Source organism: Malaclemys terrapin, chromosome 5 (genome assembly GCF_027887155.1).
Source record: "Malaclemys terrapin pileata isolate rMalTer1 chromosome 5, rMalTer1.hap1, whole genome shotgun sequence".
Lineage (NCBI taxonomy): Eukaryota > Metazoa > Chordata > Testudines > Emydidae > Malaclemys > Malaclemys terrapin.
In genome coordinates this window covers 110,589,142-110,607,407 of record NC_071509.1, presented here as the reverse complement: position 1 = coordinate 110,607,407, position 18,266 = coordinate 110,589,142, and the positions used below count along the sequence as shown (strand labels likewise).

General features: G+C 39.1%; 1 protein-coding gene across 2 annotated transcripts in view; it reads right to left on the bottom strand.

Annotated features, from left to right (window-relative positions):
* Positions 1-3,486: 3,486 nt before the first annotated feature.
* Positions 3,487-18,266, bottom strand: part of NFKB1 (nuclear factor kappa B subunit 1) — a 79,375-nt gene continuing 64,595 nt past the window's right edge. For both annotated transcript variants that reach the window (XM_054029174.1, XM_054029173.1), the window contains exons 17-24: positions 16,559-16,760; positions 11,940-12,109; positions 10,863-10,965; positions 9,463-9,587; positions 8,050-8,116; positions 6,480-6,652; positions 6,129-6,306; positions 3,487-4,382 (exon numbers count right to left, since the gene is read on the bottom strand). In XM_054029174.1, coding sequence (XP_053885149.1) covers positions 4,204-4,382; positions 6,129-6,306; positions 6,480-6,652; positions 8,050-8,116; positions 9,463-9,587; positions 10,863-10,965; positions 11,940-12,109; positions 16,559-16,760 — 1,197 coding nt within the window. In that variant the 3' untranslated portion in view covers positions 3,487-4,203. The remainder of the gene's footprint in view (positions 4,383-6,128; positions 6,307-6,479; positions 6,653-8,049; positions 8,117-9,462; positions 9,588-10,862; positions 10,966-11,939; positions 12,110-16,558; positions 16,761-18,266) is intronic.

Below are 18,266 nucleotides of genomic sequence, written 5' to 3'. Positions count from 1 at the left end.
CCCTTACTTCTGCGTTCCTGCCTGCAGAGCTGGGCCCTCAGTCATCAGCTGCCACTTGCTGGCCACCCAGATATCTGGAGGGCAGTTCAAATCCTTAATTGATTTTATCAAAAGGCAAAGTGTGGATTATTAATGCACCTGCATTAATTTTCTTGTTCATGTAATTAGACGCCAGTTTAGCGAGAGAGTTTTTCAACTTCCACCCTTTAAAAAAACAATAAAAACAACCAGTTTCCTATCAGTATATGGCATATGGCAATGTAAACAAGAGAAAATTTTGTAAAATGTGACATGCATGATACCCATTTGAGAAGACGGAAGGGGAAGAAAAATCAAGTTTATAGGATGAAGATGGCTTTAGCTGCAGATGTGTTTAAAATAAGAATTAATTCTACTTCACAAGGAAGTGTAGTGCATTGGCATGTTGGGCTCAAATCTGGGAGCTGTAATGAGCTCACAGGACTGAGAGTATGAAGACTCAGTTTGACCCTTTGTGTTTTGTTTCCAGAATTCTTGCTACCGACACCAGCAGCACCAGTGTTTCCATACCATTTCAAGCAAAATGATTTAAAACACGGATTTTAATTATGATTTAAATCAGCAAGCAGTAAACCTTGATTGAAATAATGAATTTTAATCTTGTTTTCACTTGTACTTTTTTGTTATTTTGCTAAACTATAGTTGATACACAGTGGTTGGTAAAAATTAAAACAAATTGATCTGCAATTAAATAGAGCATTTACACTAAATTTGGTACTACTTTTTGCTAACCAGAAGGATACACTAAAGCTATACTCATTCATTTAGCTTAACATACATTTATTCAGATTCTTAATTTTTAAATTTTTATGTTAGAAAATGATGAATGATGTGTTTCTTATTTGTTGGATGATTAATTTTTTTTTACTTGGGATTTGTGTCAAGCTGTTTGGATGGAACCTGGAATTCAAAATAGAAATGTTCAGAAACAGCTTTTAATTCTTTTATTACTTCAGTGTGCTGGGTACATAAGAAACAAGTTATCCAAACACATTTTGCATTTAAAACTGATTTACTAAACTAAAAAAGAATGATCTACAGTTAATGAATTGAAATGATTTTTTCTAGTCACCATGTCCTTCAAGATTTTAGGACTAGTAGAATCTCATCCTCTCACACTGAGTTTTTATTCATAGATAGGAAGAGGAAAACAAACTTTTCTGCTTTTTCAACTTCCCATTCATTTCTTAACTTTGAATGAACTAGTCATTGAACTGAACTAGTTGAATAAACTCATATATATAATCCTTGCACCTGCAGAAGAGGTTACTGCTGCCAAAAACTGGGTTAGCAGTTCAAAACACTCTGGTTGCAGATGTTTAGCCAGTGACTTGCATGATTTCATTGGTTTGACTTTCTTTGAAACTTCAGCAGCAAACATATACTGCTTAATATTAATTTATTTTATGTAAATTATTTTACATATGCTGTCACAGGTCCAAATGCACTTTTAAATAGGTTTATTTTTAAAAAGAAAAATGCATTTAATTAAAATAAAAATCCAATTTAAATTAAAAAATCTGGTGGAATATGCTGTTACCTGGGGGTGGGAGTTGTATCCCTGTGAAATCCCTGTAACTCTTTGTTAGTCCCTGGAAAAATCATGGATCAGGTCTTCAAGGATCCATTTTGAAGCACTTGGAGGAGAGGAACCCCCTGGAGGAACCCCCAGGAACAGTCAACATGGATTCACCAAGGGCAAGTCATGCCTGACCAACCTGATTGCCTTCTGTGATGAGATAACTGGCTCTGTGGATATGGAGAAAGCAGTGGACATAATATATCTTGACTTTAGCAAAGCTTTTGATACGGTCTCCCACAGTATTCTTGCCAGCAAGTTAAAAAAGTAGGGATTGGATGAATGGACTATAAGGTGGATAGAAAGCTGGCTAGATCGTCGGGCTCAACGGGTAGCGATCAACGGCACGATATCTAGTTGGTAGCCAGTATCAAGCGGAGTGTCTCAAGGGTCGGTCCTGGGGCTGGTTTTGTTCAACATCTTCATTAATGATTTGGATGATGGGATGGATTGCACCCTCAGCAAGTTTGCGGATGACACTAAGCTGGGGGCAGAGGCAGATACACTGGAGGGTAGGGATAGGGTTCAAAGTGACCTAGACAAATTGGAGGACTGGGCCAAAAAAAAATCTGATGAGGTTCAACAAGAAAAGTACAGAGTCCTGCACTTAGGATGAAAGAATCCCATGCACTGCTATAGGCTGGGGACCAACCGGCTAAGCGGCAGTTCTGCAGAAAAGGACTTGGGGATACAGTGGACGAGAAGCTGGATATGAGTCAACAGTGTGCCCTTGTTGCCAAGAAGGCTAATGGCATATTGGGCTGCATTAGTAGAAGCATTGCCAGCAGATCGAGGGAAGTGATTATTCCCCTCTATTTGGCACTGGTGAGACCACCTCTGGAATATTGTGTCCAGTTTTGGGCCCCCGGCTATAGAAAGGTTGTGGACAAATTGGAGAGAGTCCAGCAGAGGGCAACGAAAATGATTAGGGGGCTTGGGCATATGACTTACGAGGAGAGGCTGAGGGAACTGGGTTTATTTAATCTGCAGAAGAGGAGAGTGAGGGGGATTTGATAGCAGCCTTCAACTACCTGAAGGGGGATTCCAAAAAGGATGGAGCCAGGCTGTTCTCATTGGTCTCAAGTTGCAGTGGCGGAGGTTTAGGTTGGATATTAGGAAAAACTATTTCACTAGGAGGGTGGTGAAGCACCGAGGGTTACTGCAGGAGGTTGCGGAATCTCCATCTTTAGAGGTTTTTAAGGCCAGGCTTGACAAAGCCCTGTCTGGGATGATTTAGTTGGGGTTGGTCCTGCTTTGAGCAGGGGGTTGGACTAGATGACCTCCTGACGTCTCTTCCAACCCTAATATTCTATGATTCCATGTTTTGTCCCTATTGGGGCTCTACTTCCCCATTTCCTTCTCTTCTGCTGTGGAGTCTCTGGCTTTGCAGCCCAGATGGAACTGAGTGACTGCAGGCTTGCACCTCCCTACATCCCCCTCATTCAAAGCACAAGGCATGGCTCTGCGCAGATGCGAGCCCTACTTTGCAGTGTGTGCACATCCTCCCGTGGAGCACTCTCCTTCACTGTTATTAATCAACAGGACAGACACACAAATGGGAGTAAAGAGGATTAGCATTAGAGGCCATAGTTCCAAAACCACAAACCACAGCCTGCACACGGCATCTCTGCTCAGCTGTACCTCAGGCCCCTGACTTCTCAAGTAAAAATGGGCAATGCTTGAGGAGGAATTGTTTTCAGCCTCATAGCTATTTTTAATGAAAAAAAAAATTACATTAATCTTGTATTATCTGCTCTCAGATCCTATAATTGAAATGGTGAACAGAGGAAAAAAAATAAAAAGACACAAATCTTTCTAAAACTCTACAAAGGGAGGTCAAAATGGTCAATGAAGATGAAAGATTTAATTTAATTTTGTTTTTATTATAAAAGTAAAATAAAAATAAGCATTTAAAAAGCACAAATTTCCTTTGTAAAAGGACTTGATCTAAAAAGAATATTTACAATAGTAAAGTGACAAACTTTTTAAAGCTTTGAATGATTATAGGCACCAGAGTTAAATTTAAATACATTCACTGAAATATACATGATCTCTTTTTTGTAGTTTTTTTAAAATTGCAATAATGACTACTTTGAGAAAACCACAATTTGTCTTTAACATCAGGGGAATCCTTTTAACAGTTGTATGAGCTCCCCTTTCCATGTAGCTGTGCTGTAAAACTGGGGAATGGGTTGCTAGAAGATGCATCCTCTGATTGCTCTGTGTGCGGTACATCTTTTATGAACGGTGAGTTGGTGTTCAACATTATCAAGAAGTAGCAACGTCCATCCCATTCAGAAAATTCTGGCAACCAGAAAAGCTCATTCAGTTACATCATCCAGTTCCATGCACTATGCAGCACTGGTTACTGGTTCTGGTAACACTATACTGCTTGTAAATGAACAAAACAAAGGTACTTAAGAAACAAAGAAAGAAGCAATGTTCATGAGTCATGTTTTCAAATCTTGAACACTTCAGACAAGTATTTTCCAGCGCACTTTTGGTTGTAAGATCACTTCTGCTGGAGAGAATTATACAGGCATAATTTTAACTGTTAATTTGGTTAATTGCATGTTACTAACTGGTTACATTTTGCCTTGAACTGAGCCTTCTTGTCCATATCCCAGGGCCATTTTGCTAAGTGTTATGGATGACTTGCTGTTAAGGGACTCAGAATAAGTGAAGCTAAGTCTGCGGAAGGAGGTCTCCACGCCACTATCGCACATGCTTTCATTGTCTTGCAATTTTACATTATAAAGTTCACCTGAGAAAGAAAACAGAAAAGAATACACATTTGTTTTTCATCCTGCACTAAAAACATTATAAGCCATGAGAAATATACTCCAATAGACAAAGGCACTTGTAAAGCACAATCAAAATACTGCCATTTTTGGGTTCAGTACTGCAGTAGGAAGGTGTTGGTTGTTTTTGCTCAGGAACTGACCAAAGCCTACTTACTTTGATGCCCTTCTATCACACTATGCTGATTGAGTCTGCAGGGTTGTTTAGTGGCCAATAATGGGTATCAATGGTGGGAGGATGGATAGGGTTAGACACCTAGTATTTAAGTGTGATCCCATGCATAATAACTAGCAGCCATATTGATCCATAAAAGTTACTACTATCCTCACACTGGTAATGCCCATAGGAGTGTGCTCAGTACCAGGATAAAGGCATTCTGGATCTTAGAAGTATAAACTGTTGCTGAACTATAGTGTCCAGGTTGAGGTCTCTTTGCTATTAAGACAACTTTCCATGAAAGAACAAAGGATGGATTGTCAAAGTACTTAAATAATTTGCATCTAGTTAAGGTGAGTATAAAAACTGAAAAGTTCAGCGACAGATGCCATCCGTGCAAGATCTACAAAGGAATAACTGATTGTTATGTGAGTTGTGTCTCCTCAGTTGAAGGTGCTTATGGCACAGAGACCCATCATCTTTATAAAGCTGGCAACAAAGGGCTTGATGCGATTGAAACAGATCATTCAGCACATTTTGGAATTTTTAAAATCTTAAATTGCTAACTCTTTAAAACACATTTTCAAATCAATGAATAAGGAGTGGCTTATTACTGTGGCTAAGTGGCAAAGCTCTTTCACTGGTGGTGCTGCCAATTTAGATTTGATATTGTAATCTTCAGGAACATAGATAGAATAATACCTAGTTTTTACATAGCATATACATAGGCATGCAGTCTGAACTGAATGGCACTATAAAATTTAAACTAGCAAAGGTGATGGAAGTGAAACCTGACTGGTTTATCTTGTGTCTCAGTATACACTGTACGTGGGCTACAGAGGCAGTGTTAGTCAATGAATAAGGCACTAGTCTGGGTGTCAGAAAACTTGGGTTTTATTCCTTGTTCTGAAACTGACTCACTATGTGACCATAGAAAATTCATTTTACCTCCATGCCTCTGTTTCCCTATTGATAAGATGGGGATAAATGGCATTACCCACCTCCATACACCATTTAAAATCTGTAGATGACAAGTGCTGTAAAATTGGCAACTATTTAAATTGTATTATCAAGCTGTATAGCCTAACTACTTTGATGAGCAGTTAATGAGGCCAAAACACTTAAGTCCAATCAAGATAATAGGAAAAACTAGTAAAAGAAAACGGAGGGGTTTTGTACAAACCCAGGGGAGGCTGGACAATGATGTGACAGAGCGGATGTTCAATCATGGGCAAATGAGATTGACTAGTCCCTTGCTGCTGGCAAGGATGAATTAATACCTATGACGCGGCAAATATCTATCTTTAGAAAATAGACTATAATAACTCTTGCCCTGAGTCATTGCTATGTGCTCAACTTCCATTCATCTCCCCTCACTATTAGGCCTGGCAAGTGTAAAATGGGAAACCCTTACATATTTTAATACTTCCCAGACAGGCAACTGAATAGGGCTGTTCCGTGCAAAGGCAGCTGGATTGAAATGTATCAGAACCACATGAAACTTGCTGGAAAACACTTTTCAAGACACATTATCTATGCCTATCTATTTTACCCGTCTCTTCTTTGGTGGAGAAGGCAGATGGTGACAATGGCGGAGCCTTCACAGCATTATCCTCATTGCTAGACTGGTTTAATGGGATGGAGAGCACTTTCTGAATTATTTCAATTGCTTCTGTGTAATCCATTAGTCTCAACGCATCGACCAACTCTTTCACTGTACCACCAGAAACCTATGCCAAAAGAGAATGGAAAATAATATACATATCACTGTGGCAGATTTGTTACAAAATAAAGGGTGGCATCATCTATCCATGAAGGAGGACAACATTATCTAGGGCAGTTGCATGTGTCACATATAACCTGTGTTCCCTTGGTCCTTTAGAACATCTTTTAAAAGAGTTACCTCATAGTTATCCAGCAGAGTTTTGGCTGGGGTAGGACTCAACCTGAAGGCATTACTAAGTATTCCCAGACCCAATTTTTGTGCCAGTGTACACCAGTTTTTGTTTGGATCTGGTACTTCTAGTAACTTGTAAAGCTGCTGCTTGGAGTCTTCATTCAATTTTTTCATATCTCCTGGTGAAACAGAAATAAACCAAGTTTATTATATGAATAAACCATGCACCTATTTATGAAATCACAGTCACATTTTTGCCCCTAAGCAGAGGCAAATCGTTTAATTAAAAAGTGATTGGTAGACATGAAAGTATTTACTCAATATATTTACTCGCACTGTAGCATAACAGTGAGCATGTGGACTATGTCTTGTCATAATTCCAAAGTCAGAAATAACATATCACTATAAAAAGAACCATATTTATTCTATTAGCAGTCGCACTTCCGATGTATGGCTTGTGACGCTGGCAGACCAGGTGCCAGCTCTTGCCAACGGTTTAGGCATCAGCTGAGCACTGGAAACCAGTTTGCTTCACCTTTGGGTTAGTATGGTTAAGACGGGTATTGCACTTATAACAATGTGCCTAGATATTATGAATTGCCTGTAAGTTGCTGAATGTATTAATCTCACTTATAACATCCTTATTACATGCTACAAAGTAATATTTAATTTTTGGCTTTATGACTGTAAAAAATGTTTGCTCTGAAACTATGAATGCCGTCAGAAGGGACTGTCTTCTAACCATCAAGAAGGCCTATCAAAACTATATGGGCCATTGTGGGACATCACAATACAAAGATTCTGTTAATTGCCCCTTCTCACCCAAGAAAAGGCTACGTACAAAAGGACTCATCCCATCAGCTTGAATTCTGGAAGAAGGAAATAAAAATAGCTGACAAGAAAATTTTTCATCTCTCTTTTGCTGTTTGGACTCTCACAGAGCTGGAGCTATGAAACAAAAGCAGAGATCCCCAGGGTCAACCTGGGTTAGCCCTGAAAGACCTTCAGAGCTGACAGATTACAACTCCTCCACATCTTTTAAAACCATAGACATATACATTTGCCTTTTTAAACCTTGTAATAACTATCTCATTTCTTTTTCCTAGTTAATAAATCTTTAGTTAATTTATCACAGGATTGGCTACAAGCATTGTCTTTGGTGAGAGATCTAAGGTACAATTTGACCTGGGTCAAAGTGACAGGTAAGTGACAGGTCTCTTGCAACCGTAAGCAACCTGAATATTTTGTGATCTTCAGTGTATAGCAATCAGCTATCACTAAATCCAGTTTGCCTAGTAAGACTGTTATAGTGCTTCAGGAGTTTACATTTGTTACTAGGTTGGTGAAATCTAATTCTAGAACATGCAACCAGTTTGGAGTCTCTGTCCTGCTTCTTGACAGTCTGCCCTGAGGTTGGCACTCAAGGTCGTCAGCCACTCCAGATAGCATGACATTGCTATTCCTGTTCTATTATTTATATTGCAAGCTGTTCCTCCTCTATGTTCTGAGCATATTGTCAGTACTCATCAATTAATAAACGGGTATTATTGGAGCTTTTCTTTTTTAAATACTCTACCTTGCATCAGTAAGTCATCAGAAGCCAATTTTGATTCATAAGGTTTGCCATTTAATATGTCAAATACCTGTAGTGGGGGAAAAGAATTAGCCATTAATATCAATATTTGCAAGAAACTTGGTCTTTATCCTGCATCTCATCATATCCAACCCTAATGTTTACACTGCTCTATATTCTCCATACTTTATGTATGAATAGATCAGCAGCCATATTTCTTTCTTGTTGTAGGGTCAGCAGAACTAAAAGTGCTGTAGAGGAGTAGTGCCTCTGCCCAAGTGGGAAATGGAGAGAGATTGCCTTCTGTTGCCCTTTAAGTAACTCCTCTGGCAAAAACCAACTGTTCCCAAGGTCCAGAGATTCTTTAAGGGACATGGAAAATCCTCCAAGCAAGGAGCACAGTAAGCTGCACCTGAGAAAACTAATAATTTAAAACAAAAATTGTGCATCAAATTTTCAAACATGGCTGCCTAAAGTTAGGCTCCTAAACCCATATTTAAGCACCTGAACAAGGTGGCTAGATTATCAGAGGTGCTGAGTATCTACACCTCCCACTGAGGTCACAGGGTCTGTCTAAATGCAATCAGGAGGTATGACTGCATTGTAGACAATCACACCCTGTGACTGTGCTGTAAGAACACCTAAAGAGAACTACAGGTGCTCATCACATCTGAAACATCAGGCCCACTCATGCAGTTACCAAAATAAAGATTTAGGGGCCTCATTTAAGGGAGCCAAGTTTGAAAATCTGGGGATTATCTAAAGTTTTTAAATGGGATACTATAAAGTGTGAGCATGAAGAACTCATGACAAAAATACCCAGGAAAGGTGCCCCATACAGATACTAGGGATGGATCCTGATGGACTACTGCCCTGAAAAGGATTCATGATGAATTGGAATACACAATCCTTTCAGCCAAACTCTGTGTATTCTGTGTATCTGAATTGTGTATTCTGTTTTTTCATCCTGAAGTCTCAAGCGTGACTTTTCAAGAGTTGGCAGTCTACTAATATTCTTACTGTCTGAAGCCCACTTAACCTAATTTGTCCTTTTCCTAACCCCTTCCAAGACAACAGAGATCACTCCAGCCACAGTGACTGCACAGCCGTCTGCATCAGTTCAGCAGTGACAAGTTACCCAAGACTCCTCATGAAGCAATGCTCTTCAAAAAACAGAACCAAAAGCACTGCAGTGGTGGATGCATTCAGTGAGTTGTGCCAAGAGCTGTGATTTGTGAAAACAGTGCAGTTCCTTGGATTTTCATAGTGAACAAGGTCTTCAATGAATGAATGACTGCAGAAATGTGCCACTGGTTGTCAATCATGTACCTTCCTCTTCACATTAAACTAAAAGAAAGGGGTTGTGGGTTTTTTTGTGTTTGTCCAAATAATTCATAAACCACACCGATCACTTACCTCCCAACTGGAGGCCATATCCAAAGGTGTCGTTCCAGGTACGATTCCTTCATCTTCACTGTCTTTGTCTCTCACATCTTCTAGGTCAAACAATGGCTCAAAGTTCTCAATATAAGGATTTGCACCTGGAGAATTACAGAGCACAGTTATAACAACTAAAGGCTTTCCAAAGACTTCACTACATTGGATCATACTCAACGATGCCAGCTCATGCTGTATTTTGGAGTTGGGGGGGGGGGGGGGAGAAGAGGTCTCATTACACATCCTTGTACAAAAGACAATAGCATGGGTTAATTTTACTTGAACAATTTGTCTCCAGATTTTAAATAGAAAATGTGCTATTTCATATACTGCTGATGAACTGATATAAGCAAAATAAATAAATATATTTTATACAAGCATATAACACCAAAGAGCATTTTTCACCTTCAAAATACTTTTGCAAATATGAACTAAAAAAGTTAAGCCTCACAACATACCTGTGAGGTAAGAATTATCCCTGCTATACAGAGGGGAAAAATGGAGGCAGAAAGGTTAAACACTTTGTCCAAGGCCACAGAAGGAGTCATGATCACATCAGAACTGGGATAGGAACTTGGGAGTTCCTGGCTTCCAAATCATGAGCTCAGATCATGAAAAATAAATGTGTCTATGGTGAATTGTGATATGGGATGCCTCACTATAGACTATCAGGCAGAAAAATCAAAGGATGGTAGGCAGTGAGTGCTATCTTGCTCTTGAATTAACAGGGAGGTTTGGATTTTTATCCCAAAAGACAGATACAGCTGTAACACTAGCCTTGCTAGAGATCTGAGGTGAGGCAGAGAGAAATAGAGAATGTCCCACTGAACATCATAGTTTAAATTGAAAGGTGCAAAAATCAAAACTGGATAAGAATCCTCATCACCGAAAGTGTGCCATTCTCCAGGCTGTTTGGAGGATAAGAGATGGTGGTGAGATTTCAGTGATCTCTCTCTTTTTCCCCCTAAAGCATTCCAGCAGCAAACTAATGCAACACTGAACCATTCAGGGAAAAGTCTCTTCCGATACAGGAAGCTACAAACAAAACACAGCTCAGAACCTTATATGAGATTATTTGCTTGTGAGATTCAGCCCATTTCCCATCCCAAGTACAATCATCATCATAATTTAGCCTGTAGATAGAGGTAAAGAGCCACACAGTTAACAACTCCCCTTCTACCCCATAGAATTAGTTCCTCATATCTCTAACACATCGGATTTCTACTGTCCGAAAGGGTGGGAGGGGTTCACTCATTAATGAGTCCCTTGTGCTCAACAGAGAAGGCTCCAAGCTTCAAATCTAAATTCTCAATTAGCAATAAGTGACATTTTCATTCAAGTAGAAATATTCTCTCCACAATACTTCCAACCCCTCATACCTGCTGCTTTGAGAAGAGCGGTCAGTTTTGTAGAACCCCTTCCAGCTGCTATGTGAAGTGGAGTTGTCCCATCGTATGTAGTACTGTCAACATCTGCATCACCCTAAAATTTTATTGAGGGAGGAAATAAAAAAGTAACGCTACCTGGGTAGAGAATACATCTGCAGCCTCATGTCTGCATAAACACTGTAACCATGCAAATAAGCAGCTCTATCCTTATGCACATAAACCCTTTAATCATGCCCTGAACAAAAGGAGTTGGAAAAATATAATGAACGAATTACTTCTCTGTATACACAAAGAGATGGTGTTTAGGTGCTCAGATATTAGGCACAGTATATAATCCAAGAAGGATCAGATAGATATTAAAGGTTATTAAAAAGCATAAACTTTGCAACCAATGTGATATTAGTGATGAAGCACTGGAATGGGTTACCTAGGGAAGTGGTGGAATCTCATCCTTAGAGGTTTTTAAGGCCTGGCTTGACAAAGCCCTGGCTGGCATGATTTAGTTGGGGTTGGTCCTGCTTTCAGCAGGGGGTGGGACTAGATGATCTCCTGAGGTCTCTTCCAACCCTAATCTTCTGTGATTCTATGATATTTCTATCATGGATCCAAACCAGTGTCCACTGAAATCAACTGGAATTTTGCTCTTGAATGGGAGCAGGATATGACTGAGTATATGTGTATGGGTGTACACGCACACACACAAAGTATGTTCTCTGTCTTGTTTGTCTGCTTATGCCCCAACCCTCCAAAGATGATGTGCTTAACTTTACACTTGTGAGTAATTCCATTAGATTCAGTATGATTATTCACAGTACACGTTAAGCATGTGCACATGTCTTTGCAGGATCAGGATCTTGGACTGTAAATTCCTCAGGCACTGCACCAAGCTCACTATCAGTGCTAAACAAACTATTACTGTTATTGTTCATTATTACAGTGTTTGTTTGCCATTCTACCAACCAGGGTAAGCAACAAAAACATGAAGCTCTTTGGAATTTATCATAAAGCTTTCTTAAATAGCAAAGAGAAATGAACTACAAAAAACAATTATGCCCACACGGCACTCACCTCAAGGAGAAGGCAGCCTGCCAAAGAGATGTTCTCTTGTTCGACAGCCAGATGCAACGCAGTTCGCCCGGACTTTTGTTCCTGAGCATTGACGTCAGCTCCAGCAGCAATCATCTGTCTGAGACAAGGCATGCTATTTGCCATCACTGCCATGTGAATCACATTGAGACCTACAGAACAAAATATACATGAACACTGACAAATATGGAAAAATTGTGGTAATAAGTTTTTATAACACTCCATCTGAATACATATAAAATGAATCTTTATGAAATATGTTTTGTTATTCTCTCTCTCTCCTGTGTGTGTGTGAGAGAGAGAGAAAAAGCAAGAGTGGAAAATTGTGAGCAGTGAACATAGCTATGAACAGCACTAGTACAAAGTTTATCCATCTTTGTAATATGTATTAAAAATTAGAATGTAAGAACATAAGAATGGCCATACTGGGTCAGACCAATGGTCCATCTTGCCCAGTATCCTGTCTGCCAGATTCTTCAGATGGAATGAACATAACAGGGCAATTTATTGAGTGATACATCCCCTGTCATCCAGCTCCCGCTTCTGGCAATCAGAGATTTAGGGACACCCATAGTATGGGGTTGTGTCCCAGACCATCTTGGCTAATAGCCGTTGATGGAACTATCCGCCATGAACTTATCTAATTCTTTTTTAACCCAGTTATACTTTTGACCTTCACAAAATCCCATGGCAAGGAGTTCCACAAGTTGACTGTGCACTGTGTGAAGAAATATTTCCTTTTGTTCCTTTTAAACCTGCTGCCTATTAATTTCATTGGATGACCCCTTGTTCCTGTGATATGTGAAGGAGTAAACAACACTTTCTTATTCACTTTCTCCACACCCATCATGATTTTATAGACCTCTATCATATCCCCTCTTAATTGTCTCTTTTCCAAGCTGAAAAGTCCCAGTCTTCTTAATCTCTCCTCACATGGAAGCTGTTCCATGCCCCAAAGATTTTTATTGTCCCTTTATGCACTTTTTGCAATTCTAATATATCTTTTTAGACATGGGGTGACTAGAATTGCATGCAGTATTAAAGGCGTGGGTGTATCATGGATTTATATTGTGGCATTATGATATCTGCTGTCTTACTATCTATCCCTTTCCTAATGGTTCCTAACATTCTGTTAGCTAAGCAGATGTTTTCAGAGAACTATCCAAAATGACTCCAAGATCTCTTTCTTGAGCTGTAACAGCTAATTTAGACTTCATAATTTTGTATGTTTACTTGGGATTACGTTTTCCAATGTACATTACTTTGAATTTATCAACACTGAATTTTATCTGCCATTTAGTTGTCATCCAGCTTTGTGAGATCCCTTTGTATCTCTTACAGTCTGCTTCGGAATTAACTATCTTGAATAATTTTGTATCATCAATGATCTTTGGCACATGACTGTTTCCCACATTTTCCAGATCGTTTATAAGTATGTTGAACAGTACTGGTTCCAGTACAGACCTTTGGGGGAGCCCACTATTTACCTCTCTCCACCAGGAAAACTGGCAGTTTATTCCTACCTGATGTTTCCTATCTTTCAACCAGTTACTGATCCATGAGAGGACCTTTCCTCTTATCCCATGGCTGCCTACTTTGCTCAAGAGTCTTTGGTAAGGGACTTTGCCAAAGGCTTTCTGAAAGTCCACGTACCCTATACAATCACCCTTCTCCATATGTTTGGTGACCCCCTTAAAGAATTCTAATAGATTGATGTTGCATGATTTCCCTATACAAAAACCATGTTGACTTTTCTCCACGTACCATGTTCATCTATGTGTCTGATAATTCTTTTCTTTACTATAGTTTCAAATAATTTGCCTGGTACTGAAGTTAGGCTTACCAGTCTGTAATTGCCAGGATTGCCTCTAGAGACTTTTTAAAAAAATCAGCATTACATTAGCTATCCTCCAGTCATCTGGTACAAAGGGTGATTTAAATGATGGGTTATATACCACAGTTAGTAGTTCTGTAACTGCATATTAGAATTCCTTCAGAACTCTTGGGTGAATACCATCTGCTCCTGGTGATTTATTACTGTTTAATTTATCAATTTGTTCCAAAACCTCCTGTATTGACATCTCAATCTGGGGCAGTTCTTTAGATCTGTCACCTAAAAAAAGAACGGCTCAGATGTGGGAATCTCCATCACACCCTCTACAGTGAAGACTGATGCAAAGAATTAATTTAGCTACTCTGCAATGGCCTGGTCTTCCTTGAGTGCTCTTTTAGCACCTTGATTGTCCAGTGGTCCTCTTGACTGTTTGGCAGACTTTCTGTTTCTGATGTACTTAAACAAAATTTGTGCTATAAATTTGTGTGTCTTCTGTTAGTTGCTCTTCAAATTCTTTTTTGGCTTGCCTAATTACAATGTTACATTTAACTCGCCAGATTTTATGTTCCTTTATATTTTCCTCAATAGGATTTGACTTCCAATGTTCAAAAGATGCCTTTCTTTCTCCAACTGCCTCTTTTACTCTGTTGTTTAGCCGTGGTGGCATTTTTTTGGTCCACTTACTGTTTTTTTTTTTTTAATTTGGGGTATACCTATAGTTTGAGCCTCTATTATGATGTTTTTTAAAAGTTCCCATGCAGCTTGCAGGCATTTCACTCTTGTGACTGTTCCTTTTAATTTCTGTTTAATTGGCCTCCTCATTTTTGTGTAGTTGCCCTTTTTGAAGTTAAATGCTACTGTGGTGGGTTTCTTTGGTATTTCCCCCCTACAAGTATGTTGCATTTAACTACACTATAGTTGTCATTACGGAGAGGTTCAGTTATAGTCACCTCTTGACCAGATCCTGTGCGCCACTTAGGACTAAATCAAGAATTGTCTCTCCCCACTTATGGGTTCCAAAACTAGCTGCTCCAAGCAGCAATCATTAATGGTGTCTAGAATGGTGCCACTTTTAAAAACCTTTAATAGGAATGCATATGTTAAAAATACATTTTCTGTGTATTATAAAGAACAGTGACTCTCTTTAATCCCTTCCAAAGAAAAAAGGAATAAACTAGTTAAAGCAATAAGATTCTAATATCCTAAAGATAAAATATAATGGAAATTTGAACGGATAAGAAAATGATCTTCTTCACACAGTGCACAGTCAACCTGTGGAACTCCTTGCCTGAGGAGATTGTGAAGGCTAGGACTATAACAGGGTTTAAAAGAGAACTAGATAAATTCATGGAGGTTAAGTCCATTAATGGCTATTAGCCAGGATGGGTAAGGAATGGTGTCCCTAGCCTCTGTTTGTCAGAGGGTGGAGATGGATGGCAGGAGAGAGATCACTTGATCATTACCTGTTAGGTTCACTCCCTCTGGGGCACCTGGCATTGGCCACTATTGGCAGACAGGATACTGGGCTGGATGGACCTTTGGTCTGACCCAGTATGGCCGTTCTGTTCTTAAAAGGCCTGGACAATGGCTTATCTTTATAAAACCTGGACCTTAGTCTCCTGTAATATTTAATGTATCAGATTTCATACATTATGCCATGACAACTAGGGCCCCCTAGATTTCTATAGCCCAGTTCCATGTATTCCATTAATCCGGATCGTCCATAAACTCTTAGGTGTAGCAACAGTTATTCTAATGTCAGTTCATTGTCACTACTGAAGAGTACAATGAAATTTTATATCTACATCCCATCCTGAGGTTAAATGTTCCAAGTCAATATAGGGATAGTTGAAATCCCCCATTATTACTAGATTTTCTGTTTTTGTAACCTCTCTATTCTCCCTGAGCATTTTACAATCACAGTCACCATTCTGGTCAGGTGGTTGGTAGTATATTCCTACTGCTATACTCTTATTATTCAAGCATGGAATTTCTATCCATAGAGATTCTATGGTACAGTTTGATTTATTTAAGATTTTTACTATTTTTGACTATGCTTTCTTTCACATAGAGTGCCTCGGTCGCTACCAGTACAACCTACTCTGTCATTCCTATATATTTTGTACTCTGGTATTACTATGTCCCATTGATTATCATCATTCTATCAAGTTTCTGTGATGACTATTATATAAATATCCTCATTTAATAACAGGCATTCAAGTTCATCCATCTTACTATTTAGACTTCTTGAATTTGTATAGAACAACTTATAAAATTTGTTAACATTTAATTTTCTGCCTTCATGTGATGTAATTGAATGGGACTTCTTTTTGTTTGACTGTTTCTCTTCAGTTCCTACCTGTACTTCATCAACTTCTACCATCTCCTCTTTACTAGGATACAGAGTATCCTCTTTAATAAATCCTTCCCTAAGGGATGTGCCTGTCTCAACCGTGTGCTCCTCCATACCTGTCGGCTTTCCCCCAGCTCTTAGTTTAAAAACTCCTCTATGACTTTCTAAATTTTACACGCCGGCAATCTGGTTCTGTTTTGGTTTAGGTGGAGCCCATCCTTCCTATATAGGTTCCTTCTTTCCCAAAAGGTTCTCCAGTTCCTACTAAACCTAAATCCCTCCTCCAAACACCATCCTCTCTCTGAACATTGAGACCCTGCAATTCTGTCTAACTGGCCCTGCATGTGGAACTGGAAGCATAATTAATATGCTTGTCCAAGAGATAATATAAAAATGGCTGTGATCCTTCTGTACCTTCCCCATTTGAATGGTTGATCATTGGAGATGTCTTCTCATGCTTAAGGAGTATATTTAAAATCTTGTCATCTCCTTCTTTGGCAGCTAGATGCAAGATAGAATTGCCATGTCGATCCAGAAGGCTGACATCAGCTCCAGCCCTTAGCAAGTCCTCTACCACATCTGCCTGCTTTGTGATAACTGCCAAGTGCAATGGTGCCTAGAAAAGGGAGGGAGAAGTAACCACAAGAAAGTGAGCAACATACATGTCATTTTCATAGAAGCCTCTTAAAAATTACTCACAGTGATCCATAATTTTAATGTTTTATTCTTACACAAAAAGGTACTACGATAATTGAAATACTAGATGCAAATTAGTATATATTTCCTTCCACTGAACTTTGAACACGATTCATACTTGTACTTAAAGGACATACAATTCCCATAGCCCAGTATCAGCATTCAGATTAAGTGCCTGATCATTCATTTCTCAGGCTCTCAAAACTCCCAGCGAAGTCAATGGGAGCTTTGTGTGTGCAAGGACTGGGTTCTAAGAGGCAAATCCACTCCCTATTGTCCAGACCAAGTAGTCGAGCTTTAAGGGAGTTGCACAGGGTGGAGGACTGAGGAAGTGAAAGGATCCACGTGGAAATGGATTCTCTGGCCTAAAACCAATCCCTGTGCTTGCCTGGACCCAAAAAGACCTGAGTTCTGTGTCACACAGGGAGTATAAACCCAAATCCAGCCTTCCCATCTGTAGCTGAACCACTCTGCTGATTCCATTCCTAGGAAAAACTCCAAGGTGATGTCCCTTAAATCCTTTAAAATGACTAGGCATATTAAATGTAAATCTGCGGTTTTCTTTTTAAAAACTGACAAAGCAGAGAAGAATGTTGCATTTATATAATGTCTGTCTAGGTAGGTGATGTAATTTGCATGGTCTCCATTAGTATGGCAATGCTACCAGCTGCAACCCCAACATTAGACTTCAAGGCTTTTACTGCCTCTAACTAAGATTTGTGTTCATACTTCAACAGGAGGGGCTGTATACTGCAGCAGTGACATTCTGGTGGGTAAACAGCATCATGCTGAACCTTTGTTACAGATATTATTGTATTTGTACAGTGAGTCTTCTTACTGTGAGGGAAATCAGATTCTTAGCCTTTAAAAAATATAAAATATAATATCATATAATACAAAAGCAAAATCAAGCCCAAATCCAACTTCATATTCTGATTACTATATTAAGGAATATACTCAACTATGCATAAAAAATGATTAATTCCATCCCAAGAGTCTAGTGATAATGTAAACTACAGGGGTGAGGCTACAGTTGTTTGTGAATGTCACCAGAATCATCAGTACAGAAACACCGTCTGGAGTTGTTAGTTATTTCTGGAGCATATGTACAAATCCATTTCTAATATATTTGTATTGTCATGAAGTCCCAGCCTATACTGTAGATTTAAAGTATTTCACCCTCTCCAGATTTTGGTTTACAAAATACCCACTCTAAGGAGACTTTGAAGGTTTAAATAGGGATTGTTGTAGATGCTAAGAACCTGATACCTACTACCGCCTTGTTCCTTGAATAGCCATTCTATCTGTAGAAAGGGAGTGGGTGTAAAACACTATCAAACCAGAATTCTCTACTCATTTACACCAATGTTAGACTCACTTTACACCAGTGAAAATAACTACAAAAGGCACAAGACAGTGAAAAATC